At 37.9% G+C, this 27,811-nt stretch overlaps 1 protein-coding gene across 5 annotated transcripts in view; it reads left to right on the forward strand.

Annotated features, from left to right (window-relative positions):
* PDE7B (phosphodiesterase 7B) overlaps positions 1 to 27,811 on the forward strand; it is a 386,530-nt gene that overhangs the window by 340,641 nt on the left and 18,078 nt on the right. For all 5 annotated transcript variants that reach the window (XM_033102909.1, XM_033102908.1, XM_033102906.1 and 2 more), the window contains 5 exons: positions 6,169 to 6,320; positions 8,740 to 8,803; positions 10,747 to 10,842; positions 12,910 to 13,010; positions 14,373 to 14,504. In XM_033102909.1, coding sequence (XP_032958800.1) covers positions 6,169 to 6,320; positions 8,740 to 8,803; positions 10,747 to 10,842; positions 12,910 to 13,010; positions 14,373 to 14,504 — 545 coding nt within the window. The remainder of the gene's footprint in view (positions 1 to 6,168; positions 6,321 to 8,739; positions 8,804 to 10,746; positions 10,843 to 12,909; positions 13,011 to 14,372; positions 14,505 to 27,811) is intronic.

A 27,811-nucleotide genomic window follows, 5' to 3' on the forward strand; every position in this document is an offset into this window, starting at 1 on the left:
GTTCACTGAAAGTCCTTTTTGAAACAAATCTGTCAGATCTTATTCATTAATTATATAACACATTTCAACTCTTCAAAAAGCAGTATTTGGGATTATTTCACAGCATGGTGATTCCTTCACAGGTTATTCCCATATGGATTCTCCCCACTGTACTTTCAGCTTCTTATATGCTAGCTTTTCATTCTCTCTCATAGCGCATGGTGCACCCTAAATGACAGTTTATAAATAAGTTATTAATATTGTTTTAAATAAATTGATTTGTCTTGTGTTATTGAATGTTCTTACCCTCTAGAGAGCTACCTAGATGATATTTTTTTTCATTTAGCTTCATGCATGTTCTCAAATAAGAAAATTAAGCCTTCTTGTTTTCGAAAATGGCTATCTAACATCACTTCTGAATTATTTTCTTATTGATTAAAGAATACCCACATAGAAGTGCTAAATGGCATTGTCATGGCTTGCCTTGGTATTTTAGAAAATATTGGCCACTAATTAATACTGCAACTAGGCAGATATCTACCTACCCATCTCAGACAGTAAGTTTGAAATTGCATAAATAAAAAATACACATCATTATAACCAATTTGTTCCAAAACTTTGAACACCCTCACAATGAATGACAGTATACACTAAATCATTTTAACTGACAGGTTACCATGAAAAATTAACCATGAGATTTATTTTATTATTGAATGTTTTTTACATTATCTGAGCTTATGATCCAAAGATGTGACAGGATCGGAACTAAAGTGAGAGGACGAGGCACTTATCTCAGGCTCAAAATTTAAGAGGGTGCCAAATAACTCAGTTATCAAGATACATCATATTTTAACACAATTTTTTTTATATTTCATTTTATTTTTTATTAGTTTCAGGTATACAAAAGAACAGGGTAATTAGATATTTATATTCCTCACAAAGTGATAACCCCAATAAGTCTATTACCCACCTGACATTGTACATAATTATTACAATATTATTGACTCTATTCCCTATGCTGTACTATATATCCCCATGACTATTTTTTTAATGATAGTTGATGTTCAGTATTATTCTGTATTAGTTTCAATTCAAAAAGATATATGCACCCCTATGTTTACTGCAGCCCTATTTACAATAGCCAAAATACGTAAACAGCTGAAATATCCATCAACAGACGACTGGATAAAGAAATTGTGGTATACATACACAACAGAATATTACTCTGCCATAAAAAAGAATGAAATCTTTTCATTTTTCACCAGCTGAATTTAGTTGTGCTATCTATAAAATTTAGCTGGTCCTAGAGGATATTATGCTAAGTGAAGTAAGTCAGACTGAGAAAGACAAATACCATATGAACTCACTTACATGTGGAATCTAAAGAACAAAATAAACGAACAAACAAAACAGAAACTGACCCATAGATACAGAGAACAAACTGATGGTTGCTAGATGGGAGGGGGGTTGAAGAGGGTGAGAAAGCTGAAAGGATTAAGAAGCCCAATTTGTGGTTACAAAAGAGTCACGGGGATATGAAGTACAGTATAGGGTATATAGTCAATAATATAAAAACTATGTATAGTGTCAAATGGGTACTAGACTTATCAGGTGGATCACTTCATAATTATATCAATGTTTCACACAATACTTTTTAAGTAAAAATTAAGGCCAAGAAATATAAAAAATTTAAATAAAGATCAAGAGATCTATGTTCTGTCACGTTGGTAGACTGTTACCTGTTTGACTACAGGGTAAAAAAAATAAGTAGAGAAGGAGAGAAACTTGCTGTTTTCCTGTTTGGTTTAAGGACAAAAGAATCTAAACTTAATATTCTTAACTCACAGCATCATTATGTTAGTAATGTTTTACTAATGTCAAAGTGATAATTTTAGTGAATAGAAATTATCATTTCTTATCATCTGCATTTATTGTATGCAACTCATGTCTGAGTATATGATATGTAACTCATATTTAAATCCATATACACATTTCACAAATTGTCCTAATCATATCAGTTATGGAAATATTTTTCTGATCCAGGATCCCATTCAGGGTCATGTGTTGCATTTAGTGCGCTATATCTGGTATCTACGATTATAAAACAACACCTGAAGCTTTGTCTTTCATGACACTGACACTTTTTAAGAAAAGGTCTATTGCTTTGTTGTATCCTTCAACTGATGTTTCCTTTTTATTGAGGTCATGTGTATTTGGGGCGGGAACAGTACATAGGCAATGTTGTGTTCGAACATTACATCAGGAAGTGTAGGATATCTATCAGTTCCTCCATCATTCATGATGTTAACGTTGATTACTTAGTGAAGATGGTGCCCCTTCTACATTTGTCCACTAAAATATTACCCATTTTTCCTTTCTAATGAATAAGTCATGTCTGAGAAGATACTTTGATACAATGTAATTATCCTGTTGCTTTTTAACCTTTCACTTAATTTTAGTATCCATTGAAGATTCTGGCCTGAATCCGTTATTACTATGAAGGTTGGAAAGTGGTAATTTTCTAACTCTATTATTTAATCTACATTATTGGTTGGCACTCTCTGCAAGGAAGAGCTTTCCCTTCTCTTTATTTATTTACTTACTTACTTGATTACTACCAGTAAGGACTTATGGATTCTTCTTTCAGTCAATGTTTTAAGATCCATTCCTCCATTAGCTATTTTGAAGCTCACATTTCCCCATATTTGTCCTTCGAGTTGTCTGTTCTGTCATTTTTAAAGGATCCTATTATTTTTGAGCTCTCCCTTATTTTCTGGCATAACAAGAAGTTATAGTTCATTTTGTACTTTGCCTGTTCCAGTCCTACACTCAGCCATTTCACCAAGGTGGTCAGGTTCCCTTCAGTGAGAAATTGTATTCAAAATACAAAATCAGAATGCTTGATATGCTTGTCTAGTAGGGTGTTTTTGCTTCTAGGCATACAATAAAATGTGCTGTTTTGAGTGCATAGTTAAATGAATTTTGACAGATTCATACACCCAGGGTCAAGCCTCAGTCTTCATTGCACTTGATCTATTACCTAGCACCATTTGTGACCTGGAGGATCACACCTTCCTCCCTGCAATATTGTCTTCCCTAGGCTTCCAAGCAACGTTACTCTTTCTCTCTTTTTTTCCCCATCCCGTTGGGCACTCCTCAGTCTCTTTTGATCTTTTCTACTCTTCTCCACACCTTTTAAAGCTGAAGCTCTACAGAACTCAGATTTGGATGCTTTTCTTGTCTGTGTCTACACATACTCCCTAACTAATCTCATCTGACAACTCCTAAATTTGTATCTCTAACTCAGTGTTCTCCCTCAAGCTCTGGATTTTATATCCACTATTTCTATTTGACATCTTCACCTGAATTTCCAATAGACTTCCAAATTCAACATTTGCAGAACTGAAATCCATCCCATACCTGCTGCACCTTCAGCCTTTCCGATCTCAGGTCCATTATCCTGGTTATTCAGGCCCAAAACATGGAGGTTCCCAAAATATATTCAGCATCTCTTCACTACCCTCTCCATTGCACCTCCCACCCCATGGTCTGAGCAGCCATCATCTCTTGCCAGTTATTTCAATAGCCTCATAACAGGTCTCACTGCATCAAAACTTGCTCCTATAATCTGTTCTCAACACAGAAGCCAGGATGACCTTTTCAAATGTAAGCATGATCATATCACCCTTCTGCTCAAAACTTCGCCGTGTCCCACATTTCACTCGGAGTAGAGCCCAAGCTGTTGCAATAGCCCACAGGGCCCTGTATAATTCTTATGCCCCCGTGGCTCTCAGGCCTCCTGTCTCTTCCTTTTTTCTCTTGTTTCCACCTACACAGAATTCCTGCTGCCAGCATGCTAGGCATGTTTCCCACTCTAGGGTTGTTGATGCTGATTGCTCTGTATGGAAGCTATTTCCCCAGATACCTGCTTGGCCAGCTCCTTCATCTACTTCAAGTTCTGATAAAATTGTACCCTCTAATGAGGCCAACCCTGACAACCCCAGCATAGAATCCTAATCCCTCATTCCCTGTTTTCCTTTTTTGTTTTTTAACTTTTGCCCTCATCACCTTCTTACACATGTTTATAAGTTACTTCCTTTTTATGTTTATTGCTTATTGTCTGTCTTTCTATGCTAGAATGTAAGCTTCATGAGGACAGGGATCTTTGTTTTGCTCACAGGGAGATCGAGAGCTTAAGGATCTCACCAAGTACTATGTAGATCAGTGCCCATAACTTAGTCACACTCAAAATGTTTGTTAAATAAATGAATGGACCACTTGGTCCTGTAATTTTATTTGATAAACTGATAGAAACCAGTGAGGACTCACCAGTAGAATTGAGTCCACATGTACAGTAGTCCCCCTTATCTGTGGAGGATGCGTTCCAAGACCCCCAGTGAAGCCTGAAACTATAGATAATACCAAATCCTATATATACTATGTTCTATTCATACATACCTGTGATAAGGTTTAATTTATAAATTAGGCACAGTAAGAGATTAATAACTAATAATAATAAAATCATTATGACAACATGTTATAATAAACATATGTGTGACTATGGTCTCTCAAAGTCTCTTATTGTCTTGTACTCATCCATCTTTTTCTTATGATAATGTGAGATGATACAATGCTTATTAAGTCAAGTACTTTCCTCTTTTCTCCTAAAGGAAGCACTTTACAGCATCTCTTTGGTATGTCCAAATTGCCAGTTTCACTCTTGTATTTTGGGGCCATTATTAAGTAAAATAAGGGCTACTTGAGCAAAAGCACTGTGATACCTCAATAGTCTGATAACCGAGATGGCTACTATGGGACTACTGGGCAGGGAGCACATGCGGCACGTAGACTCTGGACAAAGAGATGATTTACACCCTGGGTAGGATGGAGCGGGACAGCGAGAGATTTCATCACACTACTCAGAATAGTGTGCAACTCAAAACTTATAAATTGTTTATTTCTGGAATTTTCCACTTAATATTTCTGAACACCAGTTAACTATGGGTAATGGAAACCATGGAAAGCGAAACTGCAGATGGGGGTTGGGGGGACTACTTAATATTGCTAATATTCTTTATATTGGTGTGTGCCTAAACACCTACTTCAGTTGTATGCCGATCTCCGTATGTACTCACTTGCCTCTTTCCACAAATGAAATCTAGATCCATTTTAAAATAAAAGGAATTTTAATCAAGCAGCATTTCCAGAGAACAGTAGGTTTTGTCTGCTCTGCATAAAGCCTTTGCATGCATAAGACAACCTAAGAAATGAACTGACGTTGGTCACTCCCTGCCATTGGGGTGTGCCACCTTGCTAAGGAGACCCTTGTCTATTGTTTCCTCTGCTCCTGGCATCCATGGTAATTTTGAGTTCCATTCAGTTGACTCCAGATCCAAAATTGGCAGCAGATGTCACTTACATGGCCCTAGAGTGATTCATAGAATTGCAGCTGAGACAAGATATACCATGACAGGCATTCAAATAATGCGCTTGGGTTATTTCTGGACAGTCATCACGATATCAACAGTCAAGTTTTGAAAGGTACATGTGACATGAGCATTAAAATATCTCTACTGATAGAATCAGACTTTTATGGCCACCAGCAAAAAGAGAATAGACTCCATTAGAAAGAAACACCCTCTCTGCTTCATGTCAGGGGACTGTAGGTCAATTTTATGTTGAGATTATGGATTCCTTTGCCACTGATATTCCTGGGACATTAGGGAACATTTCCTCGTGTCTAAGCTAGTGTATTCTCAACTCTTCCAATTCAGGAGAAGAATGTGATCAGACTAGAGTATAGGTTAAGAAACTGATCTAAATTTTGGACCCTCGGTTCCAATATAGCAGAAAAAAAGCTTAACTGTTCCTTTAAATGCATGCCGAAGTATGCAGATTTCGCTTACTAAGTATATCCACATCATTAATAAGAACATGAAGTTTTTAATGCATATACTTTATGTCTTCCAAAATTACATTTGGAAATATCTCAGCAATTTTAACACATGTAATATATAATATCAATTTTTGTTCTACAATAATTTCAAACGTCGAGTTAAGTAGACTATGTTTTAGAAAGCATTGAGAGTATCTTTAAAATTTCTCTCCTTTGTAATACATTGCATTTTTACATAGTGGAGAAAATAGAGCTTTTTAAATACATAACTTGGAACTTGATTACTTTCACAGATACAACTCACTCAGGGGAAATTGGTACCAAGAAAAAGGTGAAAAGACTGCTAAGCTTTCAGAGATACTTCCATGCATCAAGGCTGCTTCGTGGAATTATACCACAAGCCTCTCTCCACCTACTGGATGAAGACTATCTTGGACAAGCAAGGGTGAGCTAGCTACCCCTCTGTCACATCACAGCAGGCCAGTGGCGGAGGGCACGTACCTCCACTGATAGCACCCAGGTGTGAGTCCTACCTGTACCACTGAGATGCTCTGTGACGCTGGCCAGTTACTCAACATGTCTGGACTTTCCCCTCAAATATAAAGTGAAGTTAATAGAAACACATACCTTGTACGGGTGATGCAGAGATTAAAGGAGGTAAAGCGTGTTGATATGTGTAACATATTCATGCCTAGCTATTTTCATTTTTATAAATGTGCAACTCATATTTACAGAACACTAGGTAAATTTTTGGACGGATTGATTACTAATGGGACAATAACTAAATTTTTAACCCATTCACTTATCTTATTGTAATATCTTCACTGAAATTAACCCAATCATTACCAACTCTTAATTCCACTTTGGGCTATCAATATGGTGCATTATACTTTTGATAAATTTTAATTCATTCAAATAATTTTTACTAATTTTGCAATTATTTTTACAATTCATGGGCCCAACTTAGGGTAGAAATTAACCTGTGACAATCTAAAAAAAGAGTTCACAGGGTATCTCTATCTCAAACTGCCAAAGGAATTTAAATTTCAGGAATCAACTGCCTCAGTTTAAACAAAAGTTAAAGGTAGTATCTTATAGTTTACATGCTAAGTAACATTATGCTGTCTATATACTATTAAGAAACATATACTATTAATATATTCCATTTAAAAATAAGCAGCAAGTAATGCCAGAAGAACTAATTCCCAATATTACGTACCTCACTCCTTCTAACAACCCAAGACCTGAGATTAAGTAAATGTTTGTTTGCTTATTCATTTGTTTGGTTAGAGGAGAGCAAGACTAAGCTCCTAGCACTGTAGCATCAATGACAGAGCACTCCCAGTGGTGCCTCCCCTCTAAGCAGCCACCTCTCAAGAAAGGCAATATTGAGATATAGAAAGAACAGCAGACCAGAATTCAGGTTATCGGAGATCAAGCCCTGGCTCTGCGTTTAGATTTGGATGACTTCGATAAAATCCTCACTCAGTTTAGACCTCACGAATAACCTCCTACCCCTCCGTTTTTCTGTTGTGGAAGTCTTTGTGTGCCATGATGAGGCCTTTGTATTTTATCATAAGACACAAAGAAGCCATTCAGGGGCAGGGAGAGGAGAGTGAGCTGGTCCTTACCAGAAGCAGTGGCTGTGAGAGGAGAGGAAGGCCCACTTGCAGGAGCTATAGTGAGGATAGAATCAGCAACTGGAACTTTGTGTCTAACTCTAGGCATGAGGTGTTTTTTTTCAAGGAACGCCCTCATGCTACTTTTTTTTTTTAATTAAATTTATTGGAGTGACAGTGGTTAGTAAAATTACAGCGATTTCAAGTATACATTTCTATAATACATCATCTACATACTCTGCCATAAGAAAAGATGAAATACTGCCATTGGCAACAACATGGATGTATCTTGAGATTATTGTGCTAAGCTAAATAAGTCAGACAGAAAAAGGAAGGAACCATATGACTTCACTCACATGTGGGATATAAAACTGCAAGTAACAAAGGAACAAGGCAAACAAACAAAGAAACAAAAACTTCCAGATAGACACAGAGGACAGTTTAGTGGTTACCAGAGGGTAAGGGGGAGCAGGGATGGTAGAAGAGGCTAAAGGGAGTCAAATACATGGTGAGGGAAGGAGAACTGACTCTGAGTGGAGGCATGGGATATTTTAAAAAAGAAAATTGGATAATTAGCCTATATTGGACAGTAGGACTTTAAATTTCCGAATATTTTCAATTGCTCACTCTTCAGTTTCCTGTTACAGTGGTGAATTTCATGTGTCCACATTGAGTAGAGTAATGTGCTCGGCAATCATTCTGACTTCATTTTTTAAAAAATTTGTTGTAAACCTCTCCCTTAAGTGAATGGTACTTTGTGACGTAGAGACTTTGCTGAACTACAATTTTAACAGATATCTAACGTGTGTGCTTACTATGTATGTACAAGCATGGTTTTAAGCACTTATATTACATATATTTACCTTTATATATATGTATATATATATTTATATATATATTACCTTATTCAACCTTCACAACAACCTTCTGAGGTAATCAGATCAGCCGCTTTTTTCAAATTACAAAACTGAGGGACAGAGTGGTAAAGGAACTTGCCCAAGTTGCCACAGCCAGTAAGGGATGTGGCCGCCCTTAGCCCAGGAAGTCTGATTCCTGAGTCTTTCCGTTTAACACTTTTTTATCACCAAGTAGAGGAAAATATTTGTTTCACTACAAACCCGTTGTACATAGTTAGTCATATGCTACTATTTTCGACTTTTTAATTGTTGAATTCACTGGCTCAAAGTAAATGTTCGAGTCTCTGGTATGATTCAATTGACTGCTGTGTTTTGTTTGCCTTTTCAGCATATGCTCTCCAAAGTGGGAATGTGGGATTTTGACATTTTCTTGTTTGATCGTTTGACAAATGGTAAGTCACCAAAAGAATTCTCACTAAAATGTACACCATAACATAGGATGAATTTCATGAAAACAAAATTTATTTTTAAACAGTGTTATTCCTTTTTCCTTCTTTCCTCACTTTCATAAGTCTCCAGCCACTGAAGAAGGACGAGGGCACAGGAAAATTAGTTCAGATCAAGACTAAGGATTGAATTTGACCTTAGACTCTTAAAACATTTCCTTCTGGCCTTGATGATCCCAAAGGAATTTGGGAAGCACAGATTAGATTCTGTCCTTGCAGAATATTTTGGCCACATCCAAAAGGAGGAAGTACATTGTTAGTCGATGAAATTCAGAAACACAAAAGCTCATCTGATCGGTCCTGACTCTTACAGGCCAGGTGTTTGTGCATTTTCAGTAAGTGAGTCAAACCGGCCCTATTGCAGGATTGTTCAGATATGTTTGGCATCATCAGCAGAAAACAATTGCTGAAGATAAGAGTATAAAAACTTAAGCTGCAGCTGAAGGGAAAAGTAGATATTCTCATTGGTTTCACTTTTTAAATTTTTCTGCTTTATAGGCTTCTTTTAAGAGAATAATAAAAGGCTATTATAGTTTCATCTGCCCATTAAACAAATGCTGATAAGCTTAGGGAGCCAATGAAAGACATCACATTTAATGCTAACCTTTGTATGTCCCACCATCTATCCAGCTCGTGCTTTAAGTTATTACGGATGGTTTCCCACCATTCTGTTACTTGGCAAACAACATTCAGTGGAAAGAGATATAGCCTAAAACCATGAAACTGAGCTTTACACTGTGGAAAGCTAACTAGACCATGTAGGGATGGATCCTGTAATCGTGTATTTCCCTTTGCTCAAATCAACTGAGAAATGGGTACTGTGAATGAAATTAACTGTGAACAAAAGAATTTGTTAAAAGAGAGTATAATCAGAATCTTTGTAAAAATATGAAAAGAGCACGTCAAAGATGTTGTTTACTCAATTAATTAGAGACTCAGTAAAATGCTACAACTAGTTCAAAGGAGAATCCAAAGAGCCACATATATATACACACAGTGAGAAATGCAAAAATAAATTTATAAATAGCTGCAAAACTGGGAGGGGGGAATCAATTGTATTTCCACCTGACTAATTTCATTTGCATGTATATGGACAAGAATCACTTACGATGCTATCCATTGTCTACAACTTGTTGTGAAATAGCTCAAACAGTGAAATATGCAGAAACACATAGAATCGGGTACTCTGCAAGAGTGTGCTTAGCCACCACCTAACTTTCCATTTAAGACATCCAGTCATCTTCTTGGGCCATTTCAGAGCCTTTTATAAACTATAATGTTTTTAAAATTCAAAATCATTATTCTTTGAACACTTACAAGTTATTGTAGCTTCAATTTTGCATCCCTGCTGGCTTGAGTTATAAAATAAGTCATAGTCAAATCTCATCGTGGGTGATTTTTCCATAGGAAGTAAAGACTATGACTATTAAGGAATATGGTGGCTTAGATACCCGTGTAAATATAAGAACCAATTGGAAGCAACTTAAAAGATACATTTCAAGTGACCATCAAACTGTGTCTTTAAAAAATATCCATACAAACACACACACACCTACACACACCTACACACACACACCTACACACACCTACACACACACACACACACACACACACACACACACACACACGGCAAACAGACTCCTTATAACTCTTAACATTTTCATTGTCGTTGGTATAGGGAGAAGATCTGAGCTAATTTTACTTGTACAGTAGGAGAAAACCTTGTAATAGTATCCTTTATACTTGAATAATTTCAAATCTAAAGGGGAAAAGAAATGATCTTACCGGAAAACTTTCACAGAAACTTTAGATCCTATTGTCAATCTTGATGTTTTAATGGTGATGAAAATGAGTTTGTTTTAACTGTTTTGGTGACTGTTTTCCTATAGGAAATAGCCTGGTAACACTGCTGTGCCACCTCTTCAACACCCATGGACTCATTCACCATTTCAAGTTAGATATGGTGACCTTACACAGGTTTTTAGGTAAGTCTTTTTTTTCATATTCCTATCTCCTTCCCAAGAACAATGGAAGTCCATAATATTATATACTATAAAGTGGCAAGAACCATAACATGGTAGATGAAGACCTCAAATTAGTCTTAAATTATCTCATCTTAATTTTAAAATATTGTTTACCCATTTAAATCACTGAAAAAAATCTTTACTTGATTAGTTATGTTTGCAGCTAGTAAAGGATATATACAAAAAACCATCAAGAACGTGTTACTTACTGCTCCCATATCAACAAAACCCCAGAAAGGTGTGCCTCAAATCATTCCACTCTGGACATGAGTTGTTGAAAATCTTCAATAATTTTTTTTTTAAATAATAAGAACTATCATTTATGCAGTACCCACTACATGTAGGATGCGGTTGTTATGCTATTTCTCACCATTTCAATAACCCTGCATTATTACCACCAGTGGGTAAGTTGAGCATTATCACCACCATTCAGCCCTCAGTTATGGAGAGGTGCAAAGAGGTTTCATAGTTTGCTCAAGGTCAACAACTTATAATTGGCAGAGCCTCAATCGAAGCCCAGATCTCTCTGACTTGAAAGGCCGCCATCTTTCCACTCAACGCCACCATTACTCTCTATCAAAGGCAGCCCAGTTCTCATTTGGCTTTATGTTCATTCTTATTTATCTACCAGTGAATGATCCAGGACACACTTTTAATCACAAAATAACTTCAGCATGTTTTTGGTGTCTTTGACTTACCCCATGGCTGTGCTTTGAATTGGAAAGCTGACTTGATCTTGATGCCATCGAGAGTAAAATAGTAACAGTGACAATGATAGCAAAAGTAGCAGCAGGAACAATCAGGCTTATATGGTGCTTAAATATGCTGGGAACTCTTTTAAGGGCTTGCATCTATTAACACATTTAATCCTTCCAGTAGCCCTTTGGGGTTGGGGCTATTGTTATCCCCATTTTATAGAGACGGAAACTTGTAGTTAAGTAACTTGCCCAATACAAATAAGAGCCGGAGTTTAAATATAATTGTAAAATAAACCTGCTGAATAAAAGGAATACGTGGCACAACGGAAATTTTTGAAACAAACCACGATGTGGCTCATTTTCAGAAATATAGATAACCTCCAGCTAATTGAATTTAGATATCTTGAGCACAATAATGACCATGAATAAGACCAAATAATTTTGATTTATCTAAAGGAGACGAATACAGATACTTTGGACATGTTCTTGCAGCCAGGGGACTGTAAAGAATGTAAAGATTTGATAACAGAAATAACACCAGAATCCAGAGCCAAATTCATAGCATGGGCCGAGAAACTGTGGCCCTACTTGCACATCTGGACATTCTCTACACTCTGATTATATTGCATCCTAAGCATTGCCTTGGTTACTTACTAGCTGAAGCAGGCTGTGGCTTCTGTAAACAGCAAACCAAAGTTGCCTTGCTTATGTCTATGCTTGGTTCCAAGAGCACTCTGGTCCTCAGATTGGAAAGGCATGAAAGAAGATCGGTTAATCTGAATAAGGTAGAAATAAAACCAAGGAGTCCTCAGTTGGATCAGTACCTTGAACTTCTGCCTGAAGTAGTCCCAGATTGCTTTGGTCAGTATTTGTTATTCAAGTGATAAATCCATCTTTGGATATCAGAAGTCTGATGCTACTAGGACTTTTTTATGGCATATTATTCATAAATGGTAGCTTAAATAATAAACTTAAATAATTAAACTATAGTGTGAAATAAAGCTGTCCTTTTCCTACATATTTATTTTCTCCTATGAATGAAAGCCTTCATGAATGCCAGACAGGAGTGATTTATGAGAGTGGTGAGGGTTCCCCAGGGCCTCACGAATCCTTCTAGCCTTTTTCCCATCTGCCCTCCCCCTCCTCTCCACCAGAAACAGATCAGGAGAACTGCCAGGCCTTATAAACCACGTTCATTTTTTAAAGAATCCCCAGGCTGCACATTTTGGAGACAGTGATATTTTTAAGCAAAAGGAACCCTCATAAGTCTGAGCGCGTATGCCCTTCCTGTTTTGGTATTAGCTGACTGAGTTATCTATTTACCTCCCAGTCATGGTTCAAGAAGATTACCACAGCCAAAACCCATATCACAATGCTGTTCATGCGGCTGACGTCACCCAGGCCATGCACTGCTACCTGAAGGAGCCAAAGGTAAGGCAAGACCCGGTGCCTCCTCAACCATCTGGAAATGCCTGCTAACCACCTTCTCATCCCAAATCACCCAACATATCAGAATAGCTGTGTTAGGGGTCATTCACAACGTGAACACAAATTGTTTCTATTGAAATTCCAGTATCAACTCTGAAAATCATACAGCACTCGTGAAAGAGAATGTATACTTTCTGAGGCTTCCTTTCATAATTTGTGTATTTTTCAAGGCTGCATTAAGACAAAAACAATGCTCTCTCCAACAATGTCCATCTTAGATATCTTCACAGTCTCAGGATATAGCTGTTTGCCTTGGACCTTTGTCACAAATGGTACCACCACTGAACTTTTCTGCGAAAAGTCTCCCACCTCATGGTTTTTCATTGACAGAATCAAAACTCCTCAAGGCTCAAGCTTGCTTTGATGTGATAAACCAATCCAAAATTAAAAACATAGTCACCATGCTCATTACTCGAAATCGAGTCATTTCTTAGCCATATAAAAGTTAGTTGGTATAAATAACATATAAGATGAGTTTTCTTAAGGTTTTTGGAAAACAATATTCCAGTCCAAGACTCTGTTTAATTCAATCAGTTTTACCATCAACCACTGACTATACAGCTGCCAGACAGGCATTCCCAAGACAAAACTGGGTAGATGCCTTATCCATATAAAATAGTTTAAAGACATTACTGGTTTTGTTTTATAACTTCTAAGTAGTCTGAAAATTGTAATATATCACACAGTTGTATATTTAAAGTTAGTACCAGATTCCCATTACCCTCCTTATTTTCCCAGCTAACCAAAAAAAAAAAAAAAAATGACTTATTCTCACACGTTCCCCTACTATGACTACACATTGAAGAAATATGCAAATGTGACAATTCAGCCCACACTTGAATTCAGCCACTATTGTTGAAGTGGCAACAATACAGTAAGTGCTTGGAATACACAAATGATTTTTTAAATGTGTCCATCACTTCAGTTTCAACTTTTTCCTTCATTTACAGCTTTCTCTAGGAGCGAGGCTGATTTCAGGCTCTGCCTTCTCCCTGCCCACCATAGAGCAGTATTGCTGAGAGGCAACAACCCCACAACAACAAAAGGAAACAGTGGCAGTAGGAAGGGGAGGCTACCTGAATGACCTGCACACTTTGACTCACTTAATTACTTCCCAGTTTTTTTCTCTTTCCTTGTGATTCCATGTGACTATCACCTCATTCACTGCTTCAGGGGGTAAAGGTCTAGATGAGAGGCCTGAACCATATTGTGATGATGCATTCCATTTGGTTTAGCCAAAACAAATGCTAACCTATTTGTGAAAACACACCCATCAATCTCCCAATTTGATTTTTTTTTTAACAGCTCGCCAGCTTCCTCACACCTCTGGACATCATGCTTGGACTGCTGGCTGCAGCGGCTCATGATGTTGACCATCCAGGGGTGAACCAGCCATTTCTGATCAAAACTAACCACCACCTCGCCAACCTCTATCAGGTAAGAGAGCTGAACACTGAGCCAGACACTGTACAGCCAACTGCCTTAGGCCCAGTGCTGGAGTCTGAATCTCACCCTTGGAGACAACTTCATTCAGGGTCACCCTCCGTGACGACCACAGCCAAAGAGCATCAGTTTGAAATAGGTCCAGGATATCCCCCAAGAAAGATTTAATTGGTTTACAAGGATATCCAAGGAATTCAATTTGCTCCAGCACAGGTTTGAAATTGTTTGAAGTCAAGCAGGATCTCTAAGCCTACTCTCTGGTGGTCTGAGGACATCTATTTCCCTGGAAACTATCTCATATATAATGGCTAGTTGAAGCCAGTCCTTTTAGGGTTTCTATAAATGATAGTTGCCAGATGCAATCCTAATTCAGGCTTATGTCTGTAGGGTCATTTCTGAATGTATTGTCTCTGAGTCAGAGCTATGTTATCAAAGACAATAGCATACTTCATTGTTATAAAATAGTTCAGCAACACGAGTAGGTTGACCTGGAGAACTTTTACCTATGCTATTGTTTCAGATATCATAAATGAATTACTCAGAATTTTCAACGTGATTCTTTGGAGACCTTTGGTTGTTATTCACAAAATCACTGCATACAAAGGAATTATTGACCTCAGTTTTAGTAGATCTTTTGAAAAAATTCAGTGCTGAAAGAATTCCTGATAGATCCCCCATAAAACAGCTGTATTATACAAGATCTTGCAGCTTGAGGATACATTGATTTCCAATAAAGCACACTTGGAAAATTTTTAAAAGCCTTTCTTGATCCAGTTGATTAGCTTTTGGCATAGGTAGGAAATGGTGCTCCAAGGTTTATGGCTCTACCTGGTATGTACTTCAGCACTGGGCTTTCTTGGACTGTCAGCCAACACCCAAAGCTGAGATAGATATGACCATATAGAGGGGACACGATGACAGAACTGAGAAAGTCTTTTGGTGATGAACTAAAAACTAAACAAGATAAATAAAAACTAAAAGTAAACTTCTACACTATCTCAGAAGCTAAATTTATTGCTTGAGAAAAACATAGACATTTGACTAGGAAAATAAAATGAATGACTAGACCGAGAGCCCCAAGTAGATTTTCTATTCCTATCAATTTTTCAATTGTCTTTTATCAGACAAAGGAAATCTATCAGCAAGATTCGCTACTTGATCCATTCCCAAATAATGTAAATGCTTATATAATTCTAATTTCCCATCATCAAATTAATCATAGCAATGGAGTTTAAGAGAGTATCTGCTGCCACTGGCTAATTTGTACATAAAAATGAGGGTCATAAAACTGTACTTTGACATGTAGTATATATAAAACACATAATGAATTCACATTTAGACATGAAGTCAGAAAGAAATATGCCAGATGTTAAAAACATTAAAACAAGAAAATGTAGAATTTCATCAATAATGAATAAGTACTCAATGCTTATTAACAAAAATTGACTTTCAAAAGAAAAACACTCCAGTCTATCTTCTTTAGATATTAAAATGTTCTCCAAAAAATAGATTCCTACTCAAACCTTTGAAGACAAATAACTTTTAATAGTTTCTATTTTAATCTCTTTGTTAAAAATTAGCATTCCAATATAACCAAATTCTGTAGCCTTTTCAATGCAACATATAGTCTTGTATATTTTTAATCAGCAACTATTTATTACATTATTTAGTACAAATATTTATTATATCAGATGACATACTAGGATCTAGAAGTGCATAAATGAATAAAATATAATCTCAGCCCTCAAACGTTCAATGACATATGCTCAAAAGGGGAAAAATACAAGAAAACTTAATCTCAGCTTGAAAAAGGTTTGAGGAGTTAGCTAAAAATATTCACATATTAAGTTGGTGCAAAAGTAATTGTGGTTTAAAAGGTTAAAAATAAATACAAAAACTGCAATTATTTTTGCACCAACCTAATAGATATACCTTTTTAAAAAGTCTTTGAAGGGTAAATACCCATGTTTTTCTTTGTATCCAAAGATGTTACTACAGGTTTTTTCTAGCAGTAAATATACCAGCATCTGAACTGTCTGGCCTGATCTTTGATAGGAAAGAGAAACATCCTTTTGATAATGACTAGAGAGAAATGGGGATATAGGACTCAAAACCACTTTTAAGATCTTGTCTTTACCAGTTCCCCTGTTCAACTGGCCTTAGGATCTCTTAGAAGCTAGAGATCTATGTCTTTATGTCATAGAAACAGTGTGGAAGGCAAACCAGTATCACACAGTATCATCAAGTTACTTCCAATATCCTGGAGTTGGCTAGGATAAAAGATGAAACTTTTATCAGCCAATAGGGACTTTACATATTAAAAGTAAAAATTGTTAGGAAGATTTGAAAATAATATGAAATTTCAATGTTGTCCGAAAAATTTATAATGCCAATATTTGGCTATATACCAATGTTTACTATCTGAAGGAACTCCAAAAAGATAAATTCTCTGTAAAATTCAGTTCAACAAATTATATAACTAACCTTCATTCAACACTTACTATGATTCAAATGCTAGGCTAAATGCTTTTTATGTATTATATCATTTAGTCTTCACAATAGCCCAGTTAGGTGGGTCCTATTGTCATACCTACTTTACAGAAAGATGAACATTGATACTTAGGAAATGCAAGTGTTTTTCCCAAAAATAAATGGCTAATTAATGGCCAAGCTGGGCTGAGAACTCAAGTCCATTGTCTCCAGAGCCGAAGTCCCTAAGCACTATACCTACTGCCTCTCAAACTCATATTAATCACCTCCTGTGTGCAGGAAATAAGTTCTCCTTAGGGTCCTCCTACTGCAGGGAGGGAGACAAGAGGATTAAAGACAAGTGGCATAAAGTGGGACAGACTTTGCTAAATACACAACAAACAAAATGGGATGGGAAGACAGAAATTGATTCTGCAAATGGTTTGGGGAGAAGAAAAAAAAAACCAAACCTCATGGATGAAGAATGGTGAAAAGTGAGCCTTGAAGTATAACATTTTGGGTAGCAGAGCTGATGGCACTAGCCAGTGTGCTTTGGGGATTAAAACCCGCAACTCCAGAATGACTGAAAACGGATGGTCCCTGTGGTCTTGAGCACAATCTCGCCATGAACGGCCCCTGCTCTCAGATCAGTGTCTTGGGCATACAATGATGAAATGTATCTCCTCTCTTTTGTAGAAACTGTAGATTATCTGTACAGAATGTGACCGGGGTCAGGAAATCTTCACTCTGCAGCAAGTTGTAGATGAGCAACTGGTAAAACTCTTCAGGTTTTCCATTTCCAGGAAAAAAAAAAGCATGTTACATAATATATAAGCTGAGCAAGACTATTAACAACACATGATATTTAAAAATCTTTGGAAATGTCGCTTTTTACTTTACCAAGGGCCTGTTGCTGAGACATGAATGAGATTTCAGGAAACTATAAGCAGATTTTAAGAGGATGTACCTATGCACATTTTCCTACGGAGAGGATCCATAACTTACACTCCTATTTTAAAATGAGTTATAGAATCAGAAAGTACTAAGAACCATGGTTATGAGTGAAAATATATACATATATATGTATAACACATACTATATGTTACATAGTATACTGTGAGTATAAGTATATATATATGTATATATGTATATACAAAAATTTTTGTGTATATATAAATACAAAAATTATACATGCACACACACTTGGTTAATGAGAAGACAATAGCAAGGATATGCCTGGAATTATGTAGCTTTGAGAACACCCTGTGCGTGACTGCTACAATCCAGACTTACTACAAATGAGATAAAATGGAAGAGGGCTTCCTCTCCCGCCTTTTGTTGGCTGTGCTCTTTTAGTTCTAATAAATAAGATCATTGCATAATGCTCAGCCTGTGCTTCTGCTCTGAGATAAAGAGAGAGCCAGAGCAGCCGGAGTGAGGGCCAGGTCAGAGGGCTCTCCCCCATTGTCTGCTGTCTGGGCCGGACTCACTACGTAGCTGAACTGCCAACCCAAGTTCAACATGAAAGCGATAAAGGCACTTCCACCTGGCACCTCGCAAATCAGACTGGAAGCACTCCAGGTGTCCGTGGTGGACTTACAGGGAAAGGAGCGTGTGAGAACTGGAACCCAAAATGGATCTTGTGTCCCTCCCTGCAACCCCCCCCCACACCCCGCACACACACGTGGGCTCAGCAGTTGGGTAAAGTCAGCGTTAAATCAGAGACAGTACTGATTATTATAATTGCAAAAGGAATCACTTTCAGTTCAATGTAAAATTTAATTCCTCTTGATAGAGTCCAACTATATAGTAACTGGTGACACAGCAACTTAATGAATAAAATAATAATTAATTGTTTCATGAAACATTATATTTATTACATTTTATACTGTCTTGCAAAAGTTTATAATCATTTTTCGTAGTCACTTATCACAAGCATTTAGAGGAGCTCAGCATTTTTCACGACTTTTTACTCTTAATGACTCTGAACCATAAATATGAAGTTGACAGAACCTGGAGAAATGGTCCTTCCACGTGGTTCTATGACCTCTCCTCAAACAAGAAGCTGCAGAGATTACACATAACCTCATGATTGCAGTAGCAAAGGTGTTTTGGCAAGTAGAGTGAAAATTGTAGAAGGGAGGCTCAAATTTGATTTTCTGTTTTATAAAGTTTTGCTGTTCACGGTAAGGTGGCTGGCATGTGGCACGTCCGTGGCCCTGATCTGAACACCAGCCTGCCCCTTGGACAACAACTGATGTCCAGGCTTCTTGATCTCATAGCAGTGACTTGGGCAGATGTAGATCAAACAAAAGAGAGCGATCTTCCAACAGGCAGTAAACATGGCAGGTGCTGTAGTTTCTTCAAGGGCCAAGGTCTCGTTTAACACTCAAGGAGCTTCAGTTCCTCTGAGACCTCCAGGGCTAGGGCTATTGCAGCGTTACCAAGGACACCACTTGGCTTGTTAGGGAAGAACTCAGCCACTTCATTATCTCCTGAAGTATTGCTTCTCTGTTTCATGAGCAATTAAATATGAAAACACAGACTACGATCCTGTTGTTGTTTTTCTTCCTGTGTCCGCTGGTTTAAAAGATGTAATTAACTCTGATTGTTGTTGTACACCAGACTCAGTTTATCAACATCATCCTGAATATTTTAATCAAAGAAAGTGTCTCATAAATAGGAAAAAAGCCCAACAGTTTAAAGCTGCGTTGTATAATAGCAAATCTGCACTGCCAGATTCTCTTTGACAAACAGACTCTTGATTTAATTTGAAAACTTGTGTTGGTGGTTTATTAAGTGCCAGATGTGTTGTTATTCAGGAACAAAGGGATTGTTTTGTTCTTAGGATGAATAGTACTTGATAATTCAGATACAAAAGAGAAATAGAGGTTTTGTTGTAGGGACTTGAAGGGTTTTATTTTTTCCAAATTAAAATTCTAATAGGTTTTGTTTCCACAAAAATGGATATTTACTCTTTCAACTTTAAGATGAAGATTATGCTTAAAACTACAAGTCTGAAGAGCCTGGACACTAGAACACATTGTGGTTGGGATAATGTGAAATTGCTGAACTGATGCTTCTTAAAGATAGACAGATGGGGTGGTACCCAATGGGGGATTCCAGAACAGCGCCAGGATGTCAACGGATAGTCAAGTGGTATCATCTCCTCTTCTGTTCAGATCTCCATGAGCATTTCTGATGATTTTCTTCTCTTTTCAATCTACCTTTTGCTGATATTGCTCTTTGAGCCACTATGAAAGCCAGATGTGTCTGTAAGAGCAGAGCCACCTCTCTGTCAGGGAGGGCACTCTGGCCATTCCCTATGAAATACCAGTACATCCCAGCCCCACAACTAGTGCAGGTACCAACTTCATCATCTTGTCTGTCCTCAGCCTGGCCTGGCTCCAACCCTTCCTCCACTGTGCAGCCAGAATAAGCTTCCTGCAACTCAAAGGGGACCCATACCTGCCTGCTTAAAATCCCATTGCCCTCAGGATTCCGTCTAAATGTCTTAGCAGTTTACAAACCCTGTGATGAGCTGACCCTGCTACACTTTCCAGCGTCAGTTCCCACCATTACACAACTAGGCCTCTATGCATCATTCAGCCTGAACTACTTTCAGATTCCCAAACAGATCACTCATTCCTTTATTCATCCAACAAATATTCATTGAGTGCTTAATACATGCCAAGTGCTGAGAACACAGAAGATGGACAAAACAAATAAATATCCCTGCATTCTACTAGGGAAAACAGAAAATTACTGAGTAAAATATGTAGTATATTAGAAAGTGATCATTTTGAATGATAAAAAACATACAACAGCGGAGGAAGACACAAAATGTCCTCTTGCTTACAAGTCTTCACACACGAGCTCTTCCTTCTGCCTGTTTTAATGAAATATGTTCCCTCTCCATTGCCTGTACTCTCTGACTCCTCTCTAACTCACTCGTCCTTTTTATCTCCATTTGGACATACCTTCCTCCTGAAAGCCTTCCTTTTCCTTAAAAGTCCATCTTCTATGTCCATCCTATGTGATGTCACAGCCTTCTATTACTTCCTCTATCACAGTGTTTGTTTCCCTACATTGCCACTGCCTCATTAGATGTTCATATTGCCCACAGTCTGCGAGCTCCGGGTGGTATCCTGCACAGTCCTGGTGTTGTTCCGTGAATACTTGCTGGGTGGTGGGAGGTTTGCTGGATGAGTAAGTGGATGGTTGGATGAATGGATGGATGGATGGATGGATGGATGGATGGATGGATGGATGGATGGATGGAAGGATGGATGGATGATGGATGGATGGAAGGATGGATGGAGGATGGATGGATGCAGCGTGGATGCATGTACATAGCAAGAATGACAGAACCTCAGTAACACTGAGAGTTCAGTACCATGGGCAACAGCGAGTACACTCAGAGAGCCAAAGTGCAAATACGACAAGCAAAGGCAACCACGCGAAGACCAGGGAGACCACCGAGTCAAGACACGCCCCCTCACTGTCCACTTAGCAGCTACTCCTGCTGGTTATTACATTCTTGCTACCCTACATCAAGGGTACACCATAAAGAATGAGAAGCATTGATTGAAAAATTATAATGATTTTCTTTTCTTTTTTAATCTTGCCATTGACAGGTTCTATCTGACATATGTTGTTTCTGGAGTCATTCACTCGATCCTGGTTGTCTGTGAATGAGCAGTAGGAGGAAGCCCATTGCTATACTAATTTTAAAAGCTCTTCGGCTTTTGCCTAAGTCTAAAGATTTCACAACATAAGATCTCAAGTCTGGCTTCTATCCGCCACTGACCAAAAATTTAACAGGACTCTTTTTCTTTTAGCAGTTACTTCAACTTTTGCAGCTACTGCACTTTTTAGGTTTTGGAAATTAATTACTCAGTATCCATTCAACAAATATTTACTTATTTAAGTGGCACTGTGCCACGCGCTGGGGCACAAAGATGAATAAAATATGTTCCCTGCTTTCAATGGCAATCATGATTGGCAGCAGTTTTTAGACTAGGCATGTGCTCCCCCGGGGATACACAGAGACTTTCCAGGGGGACACAGGCATGAATGGTGCTAACAGAATCCGTTTTCAGGTCCTTAAACTGACCTGCCTGGACTGTGCTTGCAGGACCAGTGCTATTTTTCCACTCCTCTTTCAGAATCACCCTGTTGCCACTTTACAAAAGAAAGACAAAGCTCGTACCCATTATGTGTATTTCATATTATCCCAATTTCACCGATATTGCATATTGCCTCAGTGTGAAAAAAATACCAAAGGAACAACTAAAAATATTAAAGGAAGCCTCCTGGAATTGAGGTACTCTGACTCTCCCAGCCATCTCATATGTGAATGCATTGCCAATAAATTGTTATTCTGAAGCAATTGATTTTTTTTTTCCAAATTTGTGACATATATGTAGTTTGATGGGTTAGTTACTAATAAAAATTGCATTCTATACTCAAGCTGGAAACATATTTACTGCTTAGAGCCTGATGGTAGGAAAATTTGTTAAATTAAAATTGCAATTTATATACTTATTTTTGTTGCAGAGAAATGTGCTAGGTTGACAATAAAAGATTTCACCCAGAAAACAATATATTATATTAAATAAAATGATCTGGGAAAATGGAATAGAAATATAAGTTCTAGAGAGAAAAAATCAATTTAAAATTTCTGACAAAGAATAAATTATTCATGTGTTTTTTCCAATGGGCATTAAATGTTATTGGTATTTAAATTCCCTTAGATACATTTAATACATAACAGAGTAATAATATAATGGTTTTATATCAAAATACAATATTTACAAATACAGAGGACATTACTACATCTTTTGTTACCATTGAAATTCGTAATTTTAGATACCAATTCTAAAAAGTTTAGGGAGAGCATAAGTTTTCAAAATTCTTTTCAAGAGTAAAAGAACACACACATGAAGATCACAGATACATGTGAGCAAGGCCAGTGAACAAAGTTGTTACAAGGTGTTTTAAGCACCTTAGAAATTTGAGTTGGGGGTGGGGAGCTAGAAGAGAGAGCTGTCAGTTCTATTTGGAGAACCAGGAAAGTCTTTCCTAACAGATGGTAATGGTTTATCTCAGAAATAAAAGTGTGTGTGTATTTGTGTGTGTGTGTGTGTGTGTGTGTGTGTGTGTGTGTGTGTGTGTGTGTTTCTGACTTTATTAAGGCGATTTCTCCTCACTCTCTTTATGGAGTTGTAAAATTTTTTATTATCGTTCTTAGGCAAAAACAAAACACTACTATAGATCAAGACATTGAGAAGTTCTTTTCATTATTTCTTTCAGGCTGATATGGAAGATAATAAAATAACTTTAAATAACTTAGTGACTTAAACAAAGGCGGAAGTTTATTTCTATCCTTCATAAAAGAAGTTTGCAGGTTGGCAGTCCTGCATGCATGGTGGCTTCACAAAATTAAGGATGAGGGTCCAAAGATCCTTCTAGCTCTACAGTCTGTCATCACTAGGGTGTGACACTTTTCCTCATAGCCCAAGATAGCTGCTGGAGCTCTAACCATTCCTGCTGAATTCCAGACAGTGAGCAGGAACAGTGGGGAAGTAAGCCAAAGAAGTCTATCCCAGATGAGTCAGTTCCTTTTCAACAACCTTCCTGAAAATCCCACATAACATTTCTGCTTATATTTAATGGGTCAGGACTTAGCCAAGTGGTTCCACCTATTTGTAAAGGAGGCTGGGAAATGTTATCTTTATTCTGGACAGCCATGAGTCCATCAAAGGACGGAGGTTGTGTGAATAAATAGGAAAGGAAAATGGATTTAGGGAATGAACACACAGGAGCCTCAGCCATACCTGCTGCTTGATCTAAAACCTGACACCTTCAAAATGATGAATCAGCTCAATCTTTCCCTTTATGTGACATTTTCCCTCTAACCCATGAATTACTGCATCACTTGTGTGACTATTCCATTTTTCTTTTTTTGATGTTACTACTTTGGTTATTTGATATCTCCACGACCATGTCCATGTGTCTAATGGAGATCTCAAACTCGTATGTCCAATGCTGAACTCCTCTAAACCTGCAGCCCCCGCAGCCTTCTCATCACAGGTAATAAGCATACCATCCTTCCAGTTGCCCAGGCCAGAAACATTGCAGTCATCCTTGCAGATCCAGAAATCAACCACTCTCACCACCTCCAGCTCCCTAGTCCAAACCTCTCTCATCTGTTCTTGCATGGCTGCTATCACCCCCAAACAACCTTCAATACCTGCTACTACCCTTACCTTACCAAGTCTATTTTCAACATAGCAGCCAAAGTGATCTTATTTAAATGTAAGTCTTATTTAAATGATTTCATCCTTCCCAAACTCCTGCAGTGACTCCCTGTTTATCGCAGAGTAAACACCAAAATTCTTATAATGGCCAGAAGGCCATACATGATCTGGGCTTCCATTGCCTCTCTAACTTCTTGTTGTAATACTTTCCTTCTCACACCGCACACTGACCACGTGGATGTTTGCTCCCCAACCCTTTGGGGCCTTTAATCCAGCTCTTTCCTCTGGAACACCCTTCCCACAGATACCAGCATAGCTAGCTCCCTCCTACCTTCAGGTCTTTGTTCAAATCTTACCTTGTACCCTGACTACCTTACGAGCCCCCACCCCAAAGTCTCTCAAATTTCCACTATCCTGCTCTACTTTTCCTTCTGTCCATGGACTTACTATCTTCTGAAATGCTATACAATTTTTTTTTCCAGAATTAAAGTATTTTTATGTTTATTTTTTTTTTATCTGTATCTCCCCATTCCTACCACCACTAGTTCTCTGTCTGTTTTGTTCACTGATATATTTCAAGCACATGCTACAGTGCCTGGAACATGGTAAGTGCTCAGTGTAATTGTTGAATGAAATCAAGTAATTTGTTCAGTGACTTATTCTGCAAATTAAGGGAAAGCAGTTTTTCTGTGCAAGGAGCTGAGTGGATACTAAAGGAATGAGGCAGGCTTCCTACGCACCTGTAGCTGATATTCTAGTAGGAAGGAAAGGATGTACATGAATAACTCTCATACACATCAACAGCCCTGGGCCCAACAGGACTCAGAACTTGAGGAACACCAATTCCAGCCTCTGGCTGGAATGATTCTAGATGGCTTTGTGGACAGAGTATTTGAAGTGGACTTTGAAAACAGGTGTTAGTTTGATAAGTAAACATAGAGAGGTGTTTGAGGATAATAAACCACCTTGGGAGGCACGAAAGTGGCACAAAGGAGATGGAAAAGACATTCATATTAATTTAATAATTATCTCAATAAATTAAAGTCTTGTCACTATGATATCATTCATTTGGACTATAAGAGCTTTATAAGAAAGGAAAGGTGAAGGCATGCAATTGTCTCAAATATATAGGAACAGAATGGTAGCTGGGACAATTTTTAGAGAGCATTGAATGCTGAGCTAAGGAGTGAGGCTTAATTTATCTGATAGGAAACTATTGGGGGGTTAGGAGTAGGGAATGGGGATAAGCAGACGGCATGGCCATGCTGAAGTTAGGTGAGCTCCTCGAGGGCAGCGATTTTGTCTTACTAATCTTTGGATCCCCAGTGCCCACCATAACACCTGGCATATTAGTAGGTGCTCAAAAAATATTTTTTTGTAGTTCAACCAATGATTAGGGAGATGGTAGAAAAGTCTGTCAAATAAGTCACATTCTGGCAGCTGTAGGGAGGATGGATTGAAGGAAGGAGAATTAAGAAAGATAATAAAGCACTGAAATAGCAATGAAAGAAAGGGATGGGTATAAGTGACGCCATGTTGGAAGAACCAGCAGGTCTGAGACTGATCGGATGTGAGGGCTGAGAGTGGCTGAAAGATGAGTTCTCCCCCAACACAACCTAAATCTACTCCACTCATAACATTCAAACGACAGGATTTTTCACAATGAAACCAAATCTGGAGGTAAAGATTCCAGCGAGGATTTAGAAATTAACATCTAATTAAAACAATCAATCCTTACCTTTGAAAGTAGCAACTATAGATAATTTTTGGGAAACTAAGAATAACTACAAGTATTCATTAAGTATATAAGTTTCAGGCTTCTGAATGCTTGGATAGAGCCGCACAGAGGAAATTCTTGGGAGGCAGCAAGGTGTGTATGCACAGCTTAGGTCTTTACCACTGGCAGTTACAGGTTTAAGGCCTTCCTCAGCCATTCACTAGCTGTGTGGCCTCTCAGAAAACACTGAAATTTTACTGTCTCTGAGTTAACGATAAAAATAGTAGGGAGTTGTGCAAATATTAAATGAGATCATATAAACTGGGTGCTTTATAAATGTTAGTCCCCTCTGCCTCTGCTGCCCTTCTTTTCTTATTCTCTGGAATCCATCAAAGTGCCCTATGTCCAACACAGTTCTGGTCAAAACATAATTTTATTTATAGCGACTGCCCCTCGAAAGGTTGTGTTTGTTAGCGTGTACTCTACTGTCTTTTATTCTGTGCCAATTTCCAGGCCCACTCAATTTCCTTTCATTTCCCTGGTGCTCATCTCTAAATATGGTTTCACGAGCAACTTTCCCAAGTATCCTTTTGTTCTGTCTTCAGGAAGATTATTAATGAAGATGTTAAATCAGGCTGGCATAAATAACAATGCTTAAGGTTAATGCTCCAGACACTTTCCACTCAATAGAGATATGGTGTCATTTATCATTAGGTCTTGTTACAGTTTTCTGGCCCCTTGAAAAGCTCACATGAGGACACTCATGTCCACATTTACTTGAATTAGTCTCGAAAGTCAATGCTCATGAGTGACTGAATTAAATGTCACCACAAGATAGAACATCTGTTACGTCACACTAACCTATCACTCTCTGCCCTCATAAATCTTTACCATCAAAACAAATTAGTCTAACATTTTATTTCTAATAAACATTCTCTTTTGTTGTGTGTGGCTCATGCCCAAAAGGAGATTATAGACCAGTTGATAAGAGGCAAAATCTCATCAGTGGTTCCAACATGGTCAAGTGGTAAATAAAGAATAATGACTCCTTGGCAAGGAGAGAAATGAATTGCAATAGAACAGCCTAGACAGAGGATCTGTGTAAGACTTTGCCTCTTGAAACTCATTCTGCAAAGTTCTGGAGAGAAATTGCTGTGTGGGGTGAGAACCAAAAATAGTTGCAGTTTTCTTGAACTTGCTTTTTCCTAATAGATCCTTGATTGTGTCACTCACAGGGATTCTCTTTTCTCATTTCCTGAAAAAGTTGAGCATCCTGTGGGTGGCTCAGCTGTATTGGTGGGGCATAAGGATGGAATAGTTTTCAGTCTCTCTCCAGGCTCCTTGTAGTCTCCATATTATTTTCCCTGCTTCTTCACCCTCACTTTTTTCATTGTGACAAAATATACATAATATAGAATTTACCATCTTAACCGTTTTAAATTTATAATTCAGTGGTATTAACCTCATTCACATTGTTGTGCAGGCATCACCACCACCCATCTCTAGAACTATTTTCATCTTGCAAAACTGAAACTCGGGGTCCATTAAACAATAACTCCCTGGTCCTCCAGCCCCTGGCAATCACCATTCTCACTGTCTCCGTGAATGTGACTACGCTAGGTACCTCATATAAGCAGAGTCATGCAATGTCTCCTCACTTTTAGTGAATATCATCTTCCTGTGCTTTTTGTAAGTTTACGACTGCTCTTGAAACAAAATGGAGAATGAATAAATACAGAAATAAGAAAATAGAGCAAAAAGATTTCCAGGGAGCTAGAGGGGCTCTACTCTCTATGTATCAAGTCGGTGCCTTATGTGCTAAGACCGTAATGTGTCTTAATTAGAATAAAACA

The sequence above is a fragment of the Rhinolophus ferrumequinum genome, chromosome 3, assembly GCF_004115265.2.
Source record: "Rhinolophus ferrumequinum isolate MPI-CBG mRhiFer1 chromosome 3, mRhiFer1_v1.p, whole genome shotgun sequence".
Classification (NCBI taxonomy): Eukaryota; Metazoa; Chordata; class Mammalia; order Chiroptera; family Rhinolophidae; genus Rhinolophus; species Rhinolophus ferrumequinum.